At 35.0% G+C, this 19085-nt stretch overlaps 1 protein-coding gene across 1 annotated transcript in view; it reads right to left on the bottom strand.

Annotated features, from left to right (window-relative positions):
• nsl1 (non-specific lethal 1) overlaps positions 1-19085 on the bottom strand; it is a 241584-nt gene that overhangs the window by 153520 nt on the left and 68979 nt on the right. Inside the window, exon 2 of the mRNA XM_090388918.1 lies at positions 17703-18448. Within this exon, the coding sequence (XP_090245044.1) occupies positions 17703-18448 (746 nt within the window). The remainder of the gene's footprint in view (positions 1-17702; positions 18449-19085) is intronic.

The following is a 19085-nucleotide window of genomic DNA, read 5'->3' as shown; positions in this document are numbered from 1 at the left end:
TCATCTACTTTGGTGATTTACTATGAACTAAAATGATGCTACGCACTAACCTGTTCGATCAGTAAATTTTCCACAGTCTGAGGCTTTCAGCGCTAAAATCTTTTTAGTAGAAACATTTTGAACAATGGAAGTGACATATTGCGATTGTTTTCATCGATACCCATAATTGGATACATAGACCATGTGAAGCATTAAATTCTGATGGTTGTGAACAGTTCAGAATTACTTAGTGGATTGTTGCTGTGTCTTATTGTAATTGTGACCTTTTAAGGTATGTTGCAACTCCAAAGGAGCCCATTCTTCCAACTTGGTAATGAGTTTAATGAACAGAATGTAAAGCAATTAGAAACCCTCAGTTTAAAAATGTTTCCTATAGGCAGAGTAAAATATTTATAAATTCTGAAATAGTAGTTAAAAATCACCTCTAACTTATGTATGTGTATCTTTTCATTTTTATTTGTGTGGTTAATATTTCATACCTACCCTTAGGTCATTTTCCCTTCTAAGAAGTTTTCACGCATAAGATCTAAACCTCCGGCCCTTGAAAAACGTTTTATCCAGGTTCTACTGTATTTTATTGATATCACGTGATATTACATCACTGGCTGTTGAGAGTTGCTTTACTCAGTTGGCTGGGCTTGCCAAAATAAACAGTAGATTCTGGAGGTGGTCTCCAGGTATATATATTTTGGAAATAATTTGTAAGACTATTTTTAGTACCATAATTGTGTAACAAAAGATTACATGACAGCCTTAACAAATCCAATAAAAAAAAAAAAGGAAGAGAAAGCATAATACTTGAACTTAAAACAGAAGTCTTAAATCAGCTTGAAGTGGGCAAACATCAAGTGGCCGTGAGCTGTTCTTTATGTCTCGATACTATCAGAACTATCATACAAAAATCTGAAAAAATAAAAGCATTAGCTAAGAGAGACTGCTGCTGCAATAACTGCAATGAAACTCACATATTCAAGAAGCAACCGGATGCAGAAAACAGACTGTTAAGCACTTAGATTTAAAGAAAAGAGTAAAGCCAGTCATGGATAGATTAACAGATTTAAATGTTGCAGTAACCTACAGCCTAAAACTGCACTGTGTAGAAAGAGTCGATCATCAAACAATGTGAAATATTCCTGCTACATTAAAAACAATCAATCGTGACAACTGCCTTCCTCGGCTAATTTAAATGTTGATGAAACTGCTCTACACTGCAAAACAATGTCTTCACATACTTTCACACCTCAAGAAGAGCATATCCCAAGATTCAAAGCTGCCAAAAATCACTTCCTACTTATGCTAGGGTTAAATTTTCAGGAGATTTAAAACCCTTGCTTATATACTGATTTATTAATGAGATTAATGATAGCTTAGATATTACAACTGAGAATGATCCAAATTTTGAGCATGGCACTTAAAGTGAATAGAAGCGTGCTTGACATCCTGCTACATGGAAATGCAGTGAGAAAAATTCCAGACAATGAAATCAAATTACTTCTTGCTCCTTCAAGATAACTGATAATTTATTGTTATAGTAATATATTCTGTAATAAATTTAAAATGAATTATTTTAACTACATATGATCACTTGATATTTGCCCACTTCTATTTGTCACAACACTGAACAACAATTAAATTTTTCAATATAAATACTGTGAACTTGGCTTATTTTTTAATGATAACTTCAAATGTACAGCACATTGTTTTTGCTAGCACCCTCAGTTCACAAGATATTCACATTTTAAGTTTTCTTGTACTTAGATTTTGGTCTAATCTGTTCATATTGTTGCCTTACTAATTGTGAGGTTCTGCAGTCAGGAGTTTTACAGACCTTGTTTCAATGGTCACTTTCTGGCAGTTTCTAGACTATTTTACCCCTATCCCCACCTGCTCCTTGCATGTTAGAGCAATATATAAATGTAAAGAAAACCTCCCATACAGGTAAATCAGTCAGAGTTATAAATGTGAGTAAGCTAACATTATTATATTAGTAAAATATTGCTCTTTTTAGTTTTTGGTGTTAATTTCAGTTAATAACAGACTTAAAACATCAGATCAGTTTGTTAATTCACCAGACTATAATGTCCTATTCAAGAAAACACAAGAACTTTATTTTGGCTGCAAATTAGGTGAGACAACAACAAGTGGGCTCCACACATATGCCACACTAATTGTGCTTTGTCTTAGATGTTGGTTAAAAAATTAATGTGAAGCATCGCTGCCATTAGCCATTCCGATGGTACAGCGGGAGCTAATGATATCCAATTGCTATTCTTGCATAACTCAAATTGGAACAAAAATCTGTTTCAATAGATCTTTAAAAATACAGTTCCTCCATTCATATTTAGACCTTTTCCCAAATAACCTTGGACATAACTTATTTGGGAAAGTAAATGTTTTCATGAAGAAATTTCTATCATGGGGAAATGTTATCAAGGTGGAAGCCCAGTATGCTGAACACTGGTCACAAACAAGCTCCTGATCATTAACAAAATATGCAAAAAAAAGTACATTTTATGCCATTTATTGAAATACAGTAGAATGTAAAAAATTCAGCACCTCTAATATTTTATCAAGGATAATCAATGATAATGATGCAGAGGAGAAAGAGGCTAGCTGGACTTATAAAAAAAAAAAAAAAAAATATACACACACACACACACAGGCTGGATTTATGCATTATGTTCCATTAATAATATCCAAATGCCAATTTTTGTGTTTTATATATTTTCCAGACTGTATGGCATTCAATACTGCATAGTTCACATACAATAACAGTAGCATGTATTTCATTTTTAAGGTAACACCGATACCAGAAGCAGCATTGACAACACAAAATTTACATTTCTTAGGTAGGTAATGTATATTATTCACTGGACCAACCAAAAAGTATGGGTTAACATTTTGGTTTAACAGTGGCAGCTATCATTCTGTGGAGATAAGTATCAGAAATACTGAATTATATAATAAAATTAATAAATTCACCCCTTAATACTTAGGCTATGAACATAACCATCAAAAAACTGGAATTAAAAAAATGTGGTTATGTGCTAGGTCCCAAGGATGCTATATTAATGAGGTTCTACTGCATATATTAAAAATTCCACAAATACAACCTGCATTTCTCTCTAAACATATGGGCGCTAGGCAATATGACTTCAAATTTCGATTCAGGTCACCAAAATATATCGTGATGTGCGTTCCGATATACCACGGTATATTGGAATGCACATTTTGGGGGGAGGGGGAAGGATCAAAACTTATTATTCATTGTTCACAGTAATCTGAGACAAATAATAAACTTAAAAAAATAAAAATCTTGACTGAAACCCAGAACAGAAAACTTGAAGAGATATTCAGTTATTAGAACAGTTAAAAAACACTTAATCAATTTCCTAAAAAATTGATTTAATATTATCAACCTTAAAAAGTAGGTGTGCTGTTTTAGACTGCATTCAGTTTGAATTATAAATGAATTATTCATATTCTTAACTAAATTGGTAATACCTGAAGAGGGGAAAGGGGGGGTTCATTGAGTTTCTTTGAAGTGCTGCCGTCAGCTTCATTATGCAAAAGATTTGAGAGTTAATTGTATTGCCAAGTTTTCAATTTTCTGTACAGCATATGAAAAACCTATACTCATCTGCACAGAATGAAAGTCAATCATTCCACAAGTTGACATTGGTAACTTCCAGTATTCATATATAGGATCAATTGAAAAAAAGACACCTCAAGTTTAAATATTTTTCTGTATACTTGTACAGCAGTGATTTTGGTTTTAACTGATGCAATGCAATAGACTCATAAATTCAAATTGAGGAAAGACAATTGTAGAATAGATGTGTGGAAATTTGCCTTTAGCCAGTGGTTGGCAGATAGCTGGAACAGATTTCCATCTGTCATAGTGGAGGTCAGCAACTTAAGTTCAAGGCAAAACTAGACAAAAATTTAGACGAATGGTTGAAATGGGAAGGGTGGGGTTTTTTTTTGTGCTGATGCTATATAAGCTTGCTTTCTTACATCATGTGCCCTACTAATGCTAAGTTTTCTCAGTGGTGATATAATTAACAAGGAAGATTTCTCATTTGGCAATTACTTAGTGCATTTGTATGGGCTGATCCATTTCATTCTTTGCACATTGGAACTAGTAAACTTGCTCTGTTACTTACTTCAAGCAAAACGACTGAGAATGTTAAAAAAGTGACACAGCGAATGAACTGGTTAAGCCATGCTCTGAAAGACTCCAAGTTTTTTTGTTTTTATCTTTTTTTTTTTTTTTACTGTATTTGAGATTCACAGGCAACTTATTGTGACTAGGACCTTATATGTTCTTTGGAGGAGTTATACTTATAGATTTTTTAGAGGAGGTGAATAAAAATGCTTGAAAATTTCAGTTTTGAGTACAGTAAAACCTCCCTTAATGGACACCTCTTATTACAGACAATAGAGCTTGGGCCACAGCCAGAAGTATTGGAAATTGCATATTAAACCTCTACAAATTGAACACTATTATGGATCCTTCTGAGTATAATTGGCACAAAATAAGTCAACAAAATTTGCAATGAAGACAACTGAAAGACAAAGGCCATCAAAAGAAAACTACCTAAGTAGACTTGTGATAGCTATGGATCACTTACTAAGCAGATGGCACAGTATGTCTTTAACATGCTCACCAGTGCTAGTAAGAAACATTTATAAAGCTATTGGGCTGACCACAGTTCCATTGACACACAACTTAGCAAGGCAAAAAAAAAAAAATTGCCAAAGAGAGAGATGCTGTTTCCAGAATTAAAAAAAAACTACTGCAACAAGCCTGCAAATAGAATTCAGTTAATGATACTGTACATAAAAGTGTGGTAATACAACTGCAATACCTTTCTTTTGAAAACATAAAAATAAATAAATAACACTACCCACAGAGTGAACAGGTAATTTTTGACTAATAGCCCATGAGGATTTTCTGAATCCACAAATACTTCACTAATAACTATGCAGTGCTTGACACTGATATTACTTTCGTAATTGCTTTACACGGTTGAAATTTTCTTATGAATTACATGGATTGCATATTCATTTTTTTGCGAAACAGCATTTCTTGCTGTTTGTGACAGTGCAGTATGCAGAAATTTAAAGAGCAAAGTGTTTTGACCCGTTGGGAGGTAGGGCATATCAAATTATATTACAATGAATATGAACTAAAACTAGATAAGTGATCTAATTATCATAATGAAAATGTAATTACCAAAATGAACTTCTCTAAAGAAGGCAATTTATATTCATTTTTACTAAAAGCTAATTAATTGAAACAAGTACAATGATATTCAATAAAAAAAACTCTAAGCAAGAAACCGGTTATAGCAACCTTTCTTCCATCCCAATGCTCTTCATACTATAGAAAGAGGTTTCACTGCATATGAAGTAGTATTTGTATCTCACCAAAGTTACTTTTTTTCTTCTTTTTTTTTTTGTGATGTGTAATTAACTGTTTTTGCAATTTTTTTTCTGATAATATTATTTGTTATTATTATTATTATTATTAGCTATATGATGCAAGGAAGCTTGAGGCTTATTCTGCACCAGCCAAAAAAAATTTCCCAAGTTACCCTGAGAGAGAGAGAGAGAGAGAGAGAGAGAGAGAGAGAGAGAGAGAGAGAGAGTCAAAAGTAGAAGGGAATCACCAAGAAAGAGAAGAATGATGATATCCAGCTCAGGCCCCTGGAGTTCTTGGAACACTACAAACTGTGTTGTGTAGAATATTTTTTATTATCCAAGGGCATCTCTTGCTTCAATTGAAAATATTTAATGCTGCTTGTATGGGCCACTGCAACATGTGAATTTCATTACACAAGTTGATGGGTTTAAAATAATTTGCATCTGCTTAAAATCATAATCCAATGCATGAAAACAATAATTCTTTAAAGTTGGTATATTTATGACATATGCAAAAGATTCTTCCTTTTTGTTTTTTAATTGCTTCTTAATTATTCAGTTTGATTCCGTTCAAAGACCTTGAACACAAACTGCAATCTCCTGTTGAACTGTATGCTAGAGATGTGTACATATGAAATTTGTAGGGCTATTTTCTCTAACTGGGTGACAGTCATTTTGTTCTTGTTTTTTACAATTTTTATTGTGTTGTATAAGGAATTTAATTCCTATCAAATCCCTTAATTCTTTAGAATCTGCCCCTAATGAATCCTTTTTTTTCTTCCAGTCAGGGTGTCATGTTACCAAAGCGATCATCAACTCTACTTGATCTGCTCAATTGTGAATTTTTTCTAATTGAGACAAAATTTAGTTTCCAAATATTCCCTTAAACAACTCTCAATAATGAAAGGTTGTTACTGCTAATATTGTGTCATGTGGTGGTGGGGACTAATTTACTGTTGCACCAGCAACTCTACCCATAATTTCAAATATAGAATGCATTCACTTTATGAAAAATAAAGTATGAAGATATTATGTGTAGTCTGTAGAAAGGCAAAGAGAACCCAACAATATAATGCATCTACTCTTATAAGCTGGACATGGTTACGAAAAATCAATGGGAGATAGGTCAATTTTTGTCAGCAACCAGGATTACGGTTGGAACATATGCAGATCTGTGAACAGGTGAAGTTTTTATGGCTCCAGCAAATAGAGAAGTTTTTGCTTTTTTATTTACTTAAATTTGAATATTAATTTATTTTTTAGAGTTGCTTTATATTCCTAGTAATAATACTTTAGTTTAAACTGAATTTAGATAGAGACTTTGTAAGTTATTACTTAGTATCGGTAAGGGTATCTTATCCATGTTTGAACAGGTTTTGCAGCTCCCGCGAACGAAAAGTTTTTAATTATATACTTAGCCACTTTATTGACTTAACTGTTAGATTAAATTATTTTCTATAAGTAAGCTTACATACCTAGTCAAGCTCCGTGGTTTATTTTGAATTTAGATAGCACGATTTGGAAAGTAAATAATACCTCGTGGCCGTAGATTAACCGTTCGCAACTTGCCGCCATTGTTATACAATACGTGTGCTGGCGTAAGGTTTAACGGAAAACTAGATAGCGAGTATAGTAGTATCAATTAATCAGTAAAATTTATTAATCTTATTAAATTTCATTGTCGACTGAATTGTACTTTAACTAAATAAATATAGCGACCTAGTTGTTGTTGTTTGGTTTTTAGGAGCATTAGCAACTAAGGCCATATTGCTCCGGGGATATGCGGTGGTCATTCCCTGACCTTTCCGCATGCTCCGTATTTGGTGGTGAGGGGCTCGAACCCCGGTCTAATCAAGAAGAGTGTGCTACGCACTGCTGCTCCTTCCCACCTGGCTACGGAGGCGCCTAGCGACCTAGTTATTACAAACGTAACATCATAAATTAATACATATAAGTTGACAGGGAATAAGAAAGTCATAAAATGTAACTCGGAGATAATATTCGATACCGAAATATATAGTGTTACAACTGCATTGGGTTATAGGTTTATATTTTGTATTGGAATTTTATTGAACTTGAATAGAAATCATGACTCAGAGCAGAGCAACAAAGCAAAAGGCTCAAACTAGTGGAAGTGTTGTGGCTCAGGGGAGAACTGAGGGGGGAGGGCGGTTGTCCTCTGAATCAGTTCTATTCAAATGCAATGCTTGTTTGATGTTTGTGGAGCAATCAATGATATTGCCAAGGGGAGTCTTTGTGTGTGCGCAATGTAAGGAGTGCGAGGAAATCAGGCACAAACTCGGCATTGTTATAGGTTTATATGAGAGCTTGAAGGACAGGGTGGATGCCCTCAAAGGATTTAAATTGAGGGACCCATCAAATTCTCAGCTGCCCACATCAAGGCCAGAGCTTGCATATGAACAACACAGTGGCAACCCCCAAGGCAGAATGTGCTGGTCCCAAAGGAACTAGTTGTTGTATGTGGCTATCGTCAGGGAAACGGGGAACATATTATGCAAAACGGATAGATGGAACAGAACCAGGGTATGTCTCGCAGGGGCAAAGGCTGATGACGTTGTACGGCAGATATCCTTTAAGGGCACAAAGGGTGATATTGTTGAACACTTTGGCGCTAATGATATTAAGAGTAGGAGACCGGCAGAATTACTTAACAAGTACAAGACAATGCTGAAAAAAAGGCATGAGTTAGGGTTGAATTTGAAAGGTTTGCAATTCTACCCAGACACGATAGGAGAGAGTATGTGATAAGAGCCTTGTCGATCAATTCTGCAGTGGAGAGATTGTGCAAGGCTCAAGTGGTAGAATTTTTATCAACCTGGTCTGTGCTTGTTAACAGGAGAGACTGCTTCTACAGGGATGGGATACCCTTAAATAAAAAGTGTGCAAGAATATTGGCTGATGCTATCGAGGCAGAGTCAGGTGGGTCGGAAAACTGCTAGCTTGGGGGGGATACACGGACTAATAGATTAGCAGTAGCTGGTGGCAGAGGTAAAAGTGATGCCTGCACTACTTATATTGAAATGCAATTGAGCAGAAGCCTGGAAATGGGAATTTCCAGGACTACTGGGAGTTAATTAAGAAACACAATCTAAGGAAGTGCATCCAATTGATGTGGGTGGCCAATGCAATGTTGAGTCTGTTTGGTGTGACATAAGCACTGGGAAAGGAAAAATTAGAGTAGGTGTGTGTTATAGGCCTAATGAATCTGATGAGTATAATGAGCAATTGTGCAGAGAAATAGAGTGGGCCAGTAAATAAGTGTCTTATAATGGGGGAATTTTAATTTCCGGGATATTGACTGGAATTTGTGGGTTAGTCACTCACACACTAGCAAGGCTTTTGTGGATTTATTGGATGATTGTTTTCTACAGCAGCATGTTCGGGAGATAATCAGAGGGAGTAATACTCTTTATATGATTATCAGTAGTGATTCTTCATTCATCAAGAATCTTCAGATAAAGGAACCACTAGGTGGAAGTGATCACAGTGTGTTGAAGTGGGACTTACTCAAAGAGGTAACTACCATCAAGGGTAAAGGGAAGGGATTTTGCTTTTGCAAAGGTGACTACGGTGGCCCTGAGACAGTATTTAAATTCTATACGGTGGAACCAATTGATGCCGTTACGAACAGCAAATCCAAAATGGGAAGCATTCAAAGAATTAATCTTGGAAGCTACTAGGCTTTTCATACCAACAAAGAAATATTGTTCAAGATTTAGGCCTAAATGGATGTCAGATGAACTAATTAGACATGTGACAGAGAAGAAAAATGCATTGAATACATATAAATTAACATGTGATACAGTAGCCTATGATAGATAAAAACTGGTCTGTAACCAAGTTACAAAGGAGATTAGGCAGGCAAAGGCAGATTATGAGTAATCCTTGGCAAAGGATGCAAAGAAAAACAACAAAGAGTTCTTTACCTATGTAAACCATAGAAGGAAAGGATGAATCAGATTGGTCCACTGGATATTGATGGTTCAACTGTTGATGATCCTGCTCAGATAGCTAACAAACTAAATGAATATTTTGCATCGACATTCACACATGGAGTTATTCAGGGAGGGGAATGCCTGAATCTGTTGTTGAAGTGTATTCAACTCTCGCAGAGGAGAAATTGTTGAAGATAAACACAAGAAAGGCACCTGGGGTGCATGGAATCTATTCAGTTATATTAAAGGAGGCGGCAAAGGAAATAAGCAAACCCTTAGCTATAATTATGAGAGTTTCCCTGGACTCAGGGGAGGTACCCATGGACTGGAGATGTGCAAATGTGACCCCAATCCACAAAAGAGGATCAAAGGGAGACAGGTAATTACAGACCTGTTAGCTTAACTTCTGTTCCATGGAAATTAATGGAGGCACTGGTTAAAGAAGCATTGCAGGATCATCTATACAAGACTTCAGTTATAGCTCAGACACACCATGGGTTTGTTAAGGGGAAGTCTTGTCTGACTAATTTGATTGGATACCATGATGTAGTCACAAAGGAACTGGATGCAGAGAATAACTTTGATATCATATATTTGGATCTAATAAAAGTCTTTGATACTGTTGCACATGGAAGACTGCTGCACAAAAAATGGAGCAGTGTGGCATTGGAAGCAAATTGCTGCTTTGGATAAAAGGATAGTTGAGTGGGAAAGACAGAGTGATAATCAATGGACACTGCTCTTTGTGGACTAATGTTATTAGTGGAGTCCCTCAGGGTTCAGTGCTGGGTCCATTGTTGTTTTCTGTATTTATAAATGATATGGTACATCAGGCTTAATGCCCAAGTTTGCAGACGATACGAAGCTTGGCAGGGTTGTTAATGACACTAATGACAGTACACTGCTGCAACAGAATCTAGAAAAGTTGAGCAGATGGGCTGAGAGGTGGCAAATGAAGTTTAACATTGACAAATGTAAAATACTACATATGGGAAGCAGTAATCCCAGAGTAACGCATCAACCCTGTGGTACCACACTAACAGTGGTAGAGAATGAAAAGGATCTGGGGATAATTGTGCAGGCAGATATGAAGTTTTCTGAGGAGTGCAGACAGTCTGCAAGAGTAGCTCTTTGTGTCTTGTCAATGATATACAGGAATTTTTCTAGCAGGGATAAGGAGGTGATTATCCCCTTTTATAAGGTAATGGTCAGGCCACACCTTGAGTACTGTATACAGGTCTGGAGGCCTCATTTTAAGAAGGATGTAGAGCTGTTGGAAGGAGTACAGAGAAGGGCAACAAGATTAGTGAATGGAATAAAGGGTTGCTCTTACGAAGAAAGGCTTAAGTTTTGTAAATTACAGTGTCTGGAGACTAGGCACCTGCAAGGTGATCTGATTGAGGTGTATAAAGCCTTGAATGGTTTGAACATGCTCAATGCGGATGGGATTCTTCCTCTTGCTCAGAATAATCACCTGAGAGGGCATAAATTCAAATTGAGGAAAGACAGTTGTACAATAGATGTGCGGAATTTTGCCTTTAGCCAGCAGGTGGTTGATTGGGGGAATAAACTTCCATCTGTCATTGTAGAAGTTGATAGCTTAAATAGATTCAAGGCAGAACTTGACAAACATTTGGAGTGAATGGATGGGTGAAAAAAAAAAGGGGGTTTTTTTTTTTTTGGCTGATGCTATATAAACTTGCTTTCTTGCATCATGTGCCTTTGCTAATGCTAATGATCTTAAGGTCATTGGTTTGATTGTTAGCTTGTAGGGTGGGAGTTCACAAAATATTGTTTTTTTTGTGTTTGTGGGACAGCCATGCAACAGAACATATGTTGTGCAACATTGGGACAAGCAGGAAGAGTTCATACCAAGACAATGTAAAGTAAAATATACTTTACATTTGGGGAACGAAAGGCCTGTGATTGTTCATCCCCGCTTTGAAATGTGACAATATTATGTTCGTTTTCATCGACCACAGTTGCAATACTAAAGTACTTGCTTATCATTTTAAATCAAGTTCAATTTGTGGTTGAATAAAGTTCCTTTATTCAACCACAAATCCATGGCCATTTATTTTAATAATATTTCGAAATACTGATAATTATCAAAAAAAAAAAAAAAATTTTATACAAGGAAGTGAGTTTAGTTATGATATCGGTTCGCTTCTCCCTCTCCTTCAATCCACGTACTCCAGGCTAAATTGCATATGAATGGAATATTAGATTACTACATTGCTACTTTTTCATAATGTCATTACCTCTACATATACTTCTCTATGCAAAAGCCCGGTCTATTTGATTAGTAGTCTATGCCAATATATTAATAACCGAAAAAAATGTTAAAAATTATAATGATACAAAAGTGGTGTATGCTACAAATATGCAAATTTTATTTATTTTTTTTAAATTAAGTATGACTTTTCACAGAACACAGTTTAAGAAACACTGGGCTAGATCCTGTTTGGTGGTAAAAATATGGCTGTTATATTCTATTCTCCAAGCCCCTCACAACTGGGATGTGAAGGGGTGTTATCCAGAAGGAGAACAGCGTTTTCAGGTAAGTTTACTTTCTTCACTTGTTTCTTTACAGAAGGTACAAACTTGTGAAAAAAAAACAACTTTCTCTGAATAATGCTGAGTCCATGATGATTTTTTAAAGTAGTAGTAAACTGGTAAAGATGGACAATTTATATTTTTAAAAGCTCTAGGATTAGTTGATTTACCAATAAGAAAAGTGGCAATTTGTGGGTTCCAGTTGTATTGCTGCAGGAGCTACCGTGATTCTCTCTTTTGGATTTTATATTCTAAGAAATCAAGTAACTTAAAACTAAAATGCAGAGCTTTCACCCTGCAGGGGTGAAACCCAATATTCTATTCACCAAGCCCCTCACAACTGGAATGTGAAGGGGTGTTATCCAGAAGGAGAACAGCATTTTCAGGTAAGTTTACTTTCTTCACTTGTTTCTTTACAGAAGGTACAAACTCGTAAAAAAAACAACTTTCTCTCAATAATGCTGAATCCATGATGATTTTTTAAAGTAGTAGTAAACTGGTAAAGATGGACAATTTATATTTTTAAAAGCTCTAGGATTAGTTGATTTACCAATAAGAAAAGTGGCAATTTGTGGGTTCCAGTTGTATTGCTGCAGGAAGCTACCATGATTCTCTCTCTTGGATTTTTTGGCTCGTTATTATTTATTTTATTTTTTTTTGCAATTGTTTTTGTAGGTAAAATCTTATAACTTAGACCTGTTTCATCCATATTGTAGAGCTGTTCCACAAATCAATTTTTTTCTGTTGATAAATTATTTCCTTGGGGATGGGGATGCAGATTTCTAGTTTTCAGTTTTTAATTATTTACATTCTTACATCAAACCAAATGGAATTGGAGGAGAGCTTTTTTTTTTTTTTTTTTTTTTTTTAAAGTAAATGAAGTATGGGCTGTAATAAGATTAAACTAAACTAACATTAAGAAGTAGATATAACTTCAGTTGCTACTCCAGTTATTTAATATAAAGAGAGTAACAAATGCTAGATACACCAAAAATTTGTTTAATGTTATTTAATTTGTCTTACTACTAACATTATTCTATTTACATTTAATTGTAATGCTGTTTTGGATTCAGTAAAAATTTCTGCTTCTGCTACCACTGGTAGTACTTCATGTAAAGTAATAGTGATTCACATTTTGTAGAGAGCTGAAAGCATTGCCTTTCGTGTCCTGTTATACAGGGATATGAGTTAATATCCCTTCAGCAATATGAGTTAATAATAGCTTATTGGTTACATACAACCAGTGCTGTAGTCGTAAAATTAGCAGAAGGTATCTCTATGAATGTTACGAAAAGCATAAAGTATACGTGCACATCAGGCTTATTAACTGAATTTCAGAATGTATGCAGCATATACCTATGTGTGTGTGTGTGTGTGTGTGTGTGTGTGTGTGTGTGCGCGCGCATACACACACGTGACATATATATTAAAAATAATAAAACTATAAGTATTGCCTAAGAATCAAATTCTAATAAATTTATTTTTTAATTGTGGGTAAATATTTTATTAATACTGTACAGTAAACCCCCGCTATTCGCGGGGGTTACGTTCTTGAGAAATGCCGCGAATACCGAAAACGCGAATACTGAGTTATGGCTCCCATAGTAATAAAGGGGTTCCGTTCAAAGTATGAAATATATAAGAAAAACTAGTCTAAAATTTTGTCTACGTATGTATTATATGTACCTTCATAATATGACAATGTACATAGTGAAATGCAAGCATATGGCATCGAAATGAAAATAAGAAACAATTTAATATTAAATGTAATATTTATTAGAAATTTCAAACCAGCACCTTTGCTAGCAAAAAAACTTATCCCACCAGTGCTGTCACCAGTTTCGCTAAAGTGTTGATAAAGGAGTTTTGCCTTTTCACGAATGATGAGTGAACTTAACGGAATTTTATTTTTAGTTCGGTCTTCTATCCACAGATTTAAAGGTTTTTCCATTTTTTCTAATTTAACATCACGAGTTACAGAGCAAATTTTTGAAGCAATTAGCGCGTTTTCACGGACGCTATGGCGGATTTTTTCTTCAGATTTTTTGATTGATCGTACCGTTCACTCATTGATTTTATGTTTTGCCACTGAGGAGACGCTTTCACCATTAGAAATTGTCTAATAACTCAATTTTATTTGCTAATGTCATCACCTTCTTTGATCTTTTCACATTTCCCTTGTTATTCGTAGCCATATTTTTGTACAGGTTAGAAAGAACTTGTCCACAATAAAGTCACTTTCTTCCGTTAACACGCTCGAAAAAGTCTGTTTTACACTGCAAAATGGTAGATTTATCACTTTTGTAAGCATATCAATTTATAAATTGATAAATTTATTTAATTTATAAGCATATAAATTAAATAAATTGATAAATTTATTCAATTTATAAGCATACAAATTAAAAGCAAACGACGAAGCCTTCATGACAAGCGCATAACACATACTGAACAAGGATTAGCGAGAAACATCCATGTTCGTGATTTTGTCACCCCTCTCCCCCCAACCACTGAGTGCTGTTTTGACCGGGAAAGATAATTTTAGCCAAGCCCATGTTTTTTTATGGCGGAAAATGTTCACGGCGCTTTAAAATTCAAATTTTTTTAGGTTTCATTTTATATTAAATCAGTGACCGCGAATACAGATACTGCGAATAGCGGGGATTTACTGTATTTGTATTTTCAAGTCTTTTAAAAAACCAAAAGATATATGCTATTCACCTAAAAAAATCCAGAGAGCATACGGCACATACCCTCCCACTACAGCCCTGCATACAACCAAAGCAATGCAACTGTCACCTACTTTCAGGATATTTCTCAATGGACCAACTGCAGCATCCCAGAACTGGCAATAATTTAGTCAGAACTTCAACCTTAACCAGTTGGACATACCAGCAAATTATCAGATTACCATTTTGTGAAAAGCTCTTTGCAAGTGCAAATAAATAAGGAATTTTTGGTTAATAACTGACTGTTTAGAGGTGCTAAAGGGTTTAACAAGACTTAGTTGATTGTTTAAAAAATAGAAAAAATGACCATTCACTGGTCATTTTGTCTTAAAGCAAGAAATGGTAACATTACTATTCCCAATATAATAATGAATATGGTGGGGCATGATTTAATCTCAGTTTCAAAAGAAAATAGTTTCCTATATGGTTGGCTTTTGCTATAAAAGCCAACAAATATCAGGGAAAAATGTTCACTTGCATGGTATGACTCTGGCCTAAGATCAGAATATGCTGATCTTTGGACACAGTCAGCAGTACATAACTGTTTCAATGGAGACTATGGCTAACATCAAAATCCAAATTACACACACCAAAAGGTATGCCAGAAATCAATAAAATTTGCAATATTGTGTACAAAAAGTTTTCAGCAACCTATCCACAGATAGACTGCAGTCTAGGCAGTGGTTCAGATTATCTTTAAAACTGAATTATCTTTAAACACATCACTGTATAACCCTAATTGTAACATTAATTTGCCACATTAGTAGGGTGATATTTTGCATTCTTTTTGGCAACAGTTTCACAACTAATTATTTTGGCAAGAATACAATTGTTGAATGTATTTAGCAATTAAGTCAATTTTTCTTTTATTTAACTGACACTTATTGAATACAAATTTCACAAAACCATTCACCAAGATTCAAATTCACTTGTTCAATTAGCCTTTACAGCACAGCACCTCCTAGTTTTATAATTTAATTTATATATTTAAAAAAAAAAAAAAAAAAACTGTACTAATTCTAAAACCAGTGAATTTCATCAAAGAAAATACTGGATGCACTTGTGAAAAGTTATTATGGGTAAATCTCACAAGATCTTGTTTGTTTTCAACATAGCTAGAGTGACAAAAAAAAAAAAAAAAGAAGTTGCTGGCCCCAACTTATAGTTTCCTGCCACATAATAAAAATTTTAGCAATTTGTCAAAGCAGCACTGTGTCTTCAAAATGGCACCTTTTGCTATCCTCCAAATATGGAAAGAGCCTACAAACCATAACTTGACAACTTCTTTTGTATGATGGATATATCAAAGTTTAATAAGTCTGTGAATTTAAAAGCTAGTATATCCAAATATAATATCCTCTATGGTTCCAGAACCACACAATAAAGACCTACCAATTCTTAATCCACTTTCCTAAGAAGAGTTTTCATTAGAATTGGATGATGATTCTGGTGAATAGGATATTACACCTCAGAAGTGCCACATTTCCCTAATCAAGTACTAGGGAAAATGTAGTTTCTAATTCTTGACTTAGATGACTTAGTCCCTAAGTCATCTAAGTCAAGAATTAGATGACCCTTAGTTAGGGACCTTAGTTTAATCATATCCAATGCAGAACTTCTAGCATCTTGTTTTAAAAAGAGTGGAATATACTGGATCGTAGCTGCAAGCCTTCTGCACACAGAGAAAGACAGTTTATGCATGCTTTTACACTATTTCAAAATTTCCCCTGTGCTACTGTTTTGATTATTCTTTATGAAGAAATTGGTATTAGTCGCAATTCCAAACAGTGAAGTCTTTTCATAGACTCTACAGTTTCAGTAGGCATTTACTTAAACGAACCACTGTTTAAGTAAATGCTTGAAAGCTGTGCTGTTTCACAACCGGAACATACATCCATTGATTCCAGTGGACTCTTGCCTTCTCTGTCTCTGTGATAGCAGGGCAGCATATCAGCATTACAGAGGGAGAGGAAAATGGTCTGCCATAATTGAGTTGCAGTTTAGTGTACACAATCCCTTGGTTCCAAGTCTTCTTTTCCTCACTCTATATCAAGTTGGGGCTGGTCAAACAATTTGTCCCATGCTAGTTAGACGTAGCATATTGTTAGTTCATAAGTTGAGATGTTAACCTCACAATAACCAGAAGATAAAATAAATGATGCTTAGCAAAATTCCTGTCAGTCATTTTGCCTTTTAGTGAATGACTTTCTCGATAACATTAAAAGAAAATTACATAAAAATGGGATGCAAAAAAAAAAAAAAAAAAGTCAGTCCAGCTTCAATAGTTGCATCTTACAAGTAAGAGTGCAAGTAATGGAGCTGGACTGACTCCTATCAGATTTTTTTTTTTTTTTTTTTTTTTTAAATACCAAATCTGGACAATTAGTAAAGAGCATAGGGAGAAATTCCCATCAATATGAAGGTGGTAACACCATGAAAGGTGGGTTGAAACTATGATGGAAGACCATATCTGATTTTTGGCTCAGGATGATCATACTGACCACAAAAGACATACATTCAAACAAATTTTTAAGGGTGTTTTTTTTTTTTTTTTTTTTTTTTTTTAATAATGATCAACCCGATGAAGGATTTCACTTTTTAATTTGCAATTTTTTTAGCTTGTTCCTTGTAGTAAAGATTAATACTCTATTCTATACAGAAGTGAAGCACTGTTAATAAATCTTATATAGCATTATTGCATATTTACTTTTCTTTCATTTCTGAATTTTTCCTGTGGTACTGTTTTGATTATTCTTTATGAAGAAACTGGTATTAGTAACAATTTCAAACACTGGAGTCTTTCTGTTCAGAGCAAAAATTATCAAATGCTATGCAAAAATAAAGGTCATATTTGGAATCAGAATACCCAAATTTATAAAAATACCAAGAAATGCAGGTAAAGAAAATTACTGTATAATCACCCTATACTTTAAGTAATGCAATAGTTCAGTAATGGAGACAAAAAAAAAATAATTCTGACAATATCATCAGAAGATAGAATATACATCATAACAAAAACATGAAGTTTTTAACTTACCATGTTCGAAGGATAACACAGGATGTAAAGATGGATCCAAGAGTGCTATCCTTTCAAGTAGAGGCATAACTTCTGGATCCAGGGACTGAATGTTATTGTAACGTCCTCCACATAATGCACAGGGAAGCATTTCTGACTGACAGCTGCAGCTACACCGAACTGTAGATAACCTGGCAGCTTTACGACTCACTAAATGCAAACCTGTTGTCCTCAAAAGCTTTCGCTTCCTGAAATTTTTCAAGGGTCGCGTCCTACTCACATGCATACACCTTCCACTAATACCTGGTGAAATTTCAGTACTGATGCTATCTCCAGCTTGTTTTGGATTACAATCCAAATAACAATCAGTGGTAGATGCAACCCCCCTGACAGCATGGTAGCCATTACTTGTAACAGAACCTCGCTCAAGGTAGCCATTTGCAATTTTGGGCGGGTGTTTTGTAATAAGGGAAGAACCTGTAGTACCATGAAAGTTCAATGTGTCTACACCTGTCAGTAAGGACGGTTCACTCAGCCTCTCTAGACTGCATGGTGTCTTAACTTCTTTGGCACCAGAAAAAATATCACCTTCTAAAGGAACAGAATCATCAAACACAAGAGGGCTTTTGGAAGCCCTTAACTGACGATATATTTCATTCTGCTGTCTTATACGGTATTCAAGATCAGACACCTGAGCCTGTAACCAAGTCCATCTGCTAGCAACTGCTACACGATCTAGTGCCCATTTCCAGGCAGCTCTCCTATGACTGGAAAATAAAAAACAAAACAAAAAATAAATTAGGCTTAATTTAAATAATGTTTAACTTTTGCCTATTACAAAAATTGCTTAATTGGATAAAAGCTAGCCTATCTAAAAAGAGTGGTTCGTCCTTAGTTTCCAAAAAAAAAAAAAAAAAAAAAGTCCTTTAAATATTTATTTCATTCATTATGGTTTCAAAATATATTAACCATGTTATCAATTATGGTTAATTATATTGGTAAATGTTATCCACATTTATCAATATAATTTTGTTAAGGGAAAATCACATTTAACTAAAGTGGTAAGCTATTTGGACACAGTTACTCATAAGCTGGACATAGGGAATAATTTTGGCATAGTCTATTTGGATTTTAGCAAAGCATTTGACTCAGTCCCTTAGGAGAAGTTACTCTATAAGTTGGAATGTGTCAGGGGCTCACATCTGGTGAGTATGGGCTTGGCACACCCAGGGTCCTGAGCTGGATATCATCATTCTTCTCTTTCTTGGTGATTCCTTTCCTCTCTCTCTCTCTCTCTCTCTCTCTCTCTCTCTCTCTCTCTCTCTCTCTCTCTCTCTCTCTCTCTCTCTCTCTCAGGGTAATAGGGGGAATTTTTTTTTTTTTGCCTGGTGCAGCGTAAGCCTC

The sequence above is a fragment of the Mastigoproctus giganteus genome, chromosome 14 (assembly GCF_048544385.1).
Source record: "Mastigoproctus giganteus isolate SK-2022 chromosome 14, ASM4854438v1, whole genome shotgun sequence".
Taxonomy (NCBI): domain Eukaryota; kingdom Metazoa; phylum Arthropoda; class Arachnida; order Uropygi; family Thelyphonidae; genus Mastigoproctus; species Mastigoproctus giganteus.
This window is presented reverse-complemented; position numbering and strand designations above follow the sequence as displayed.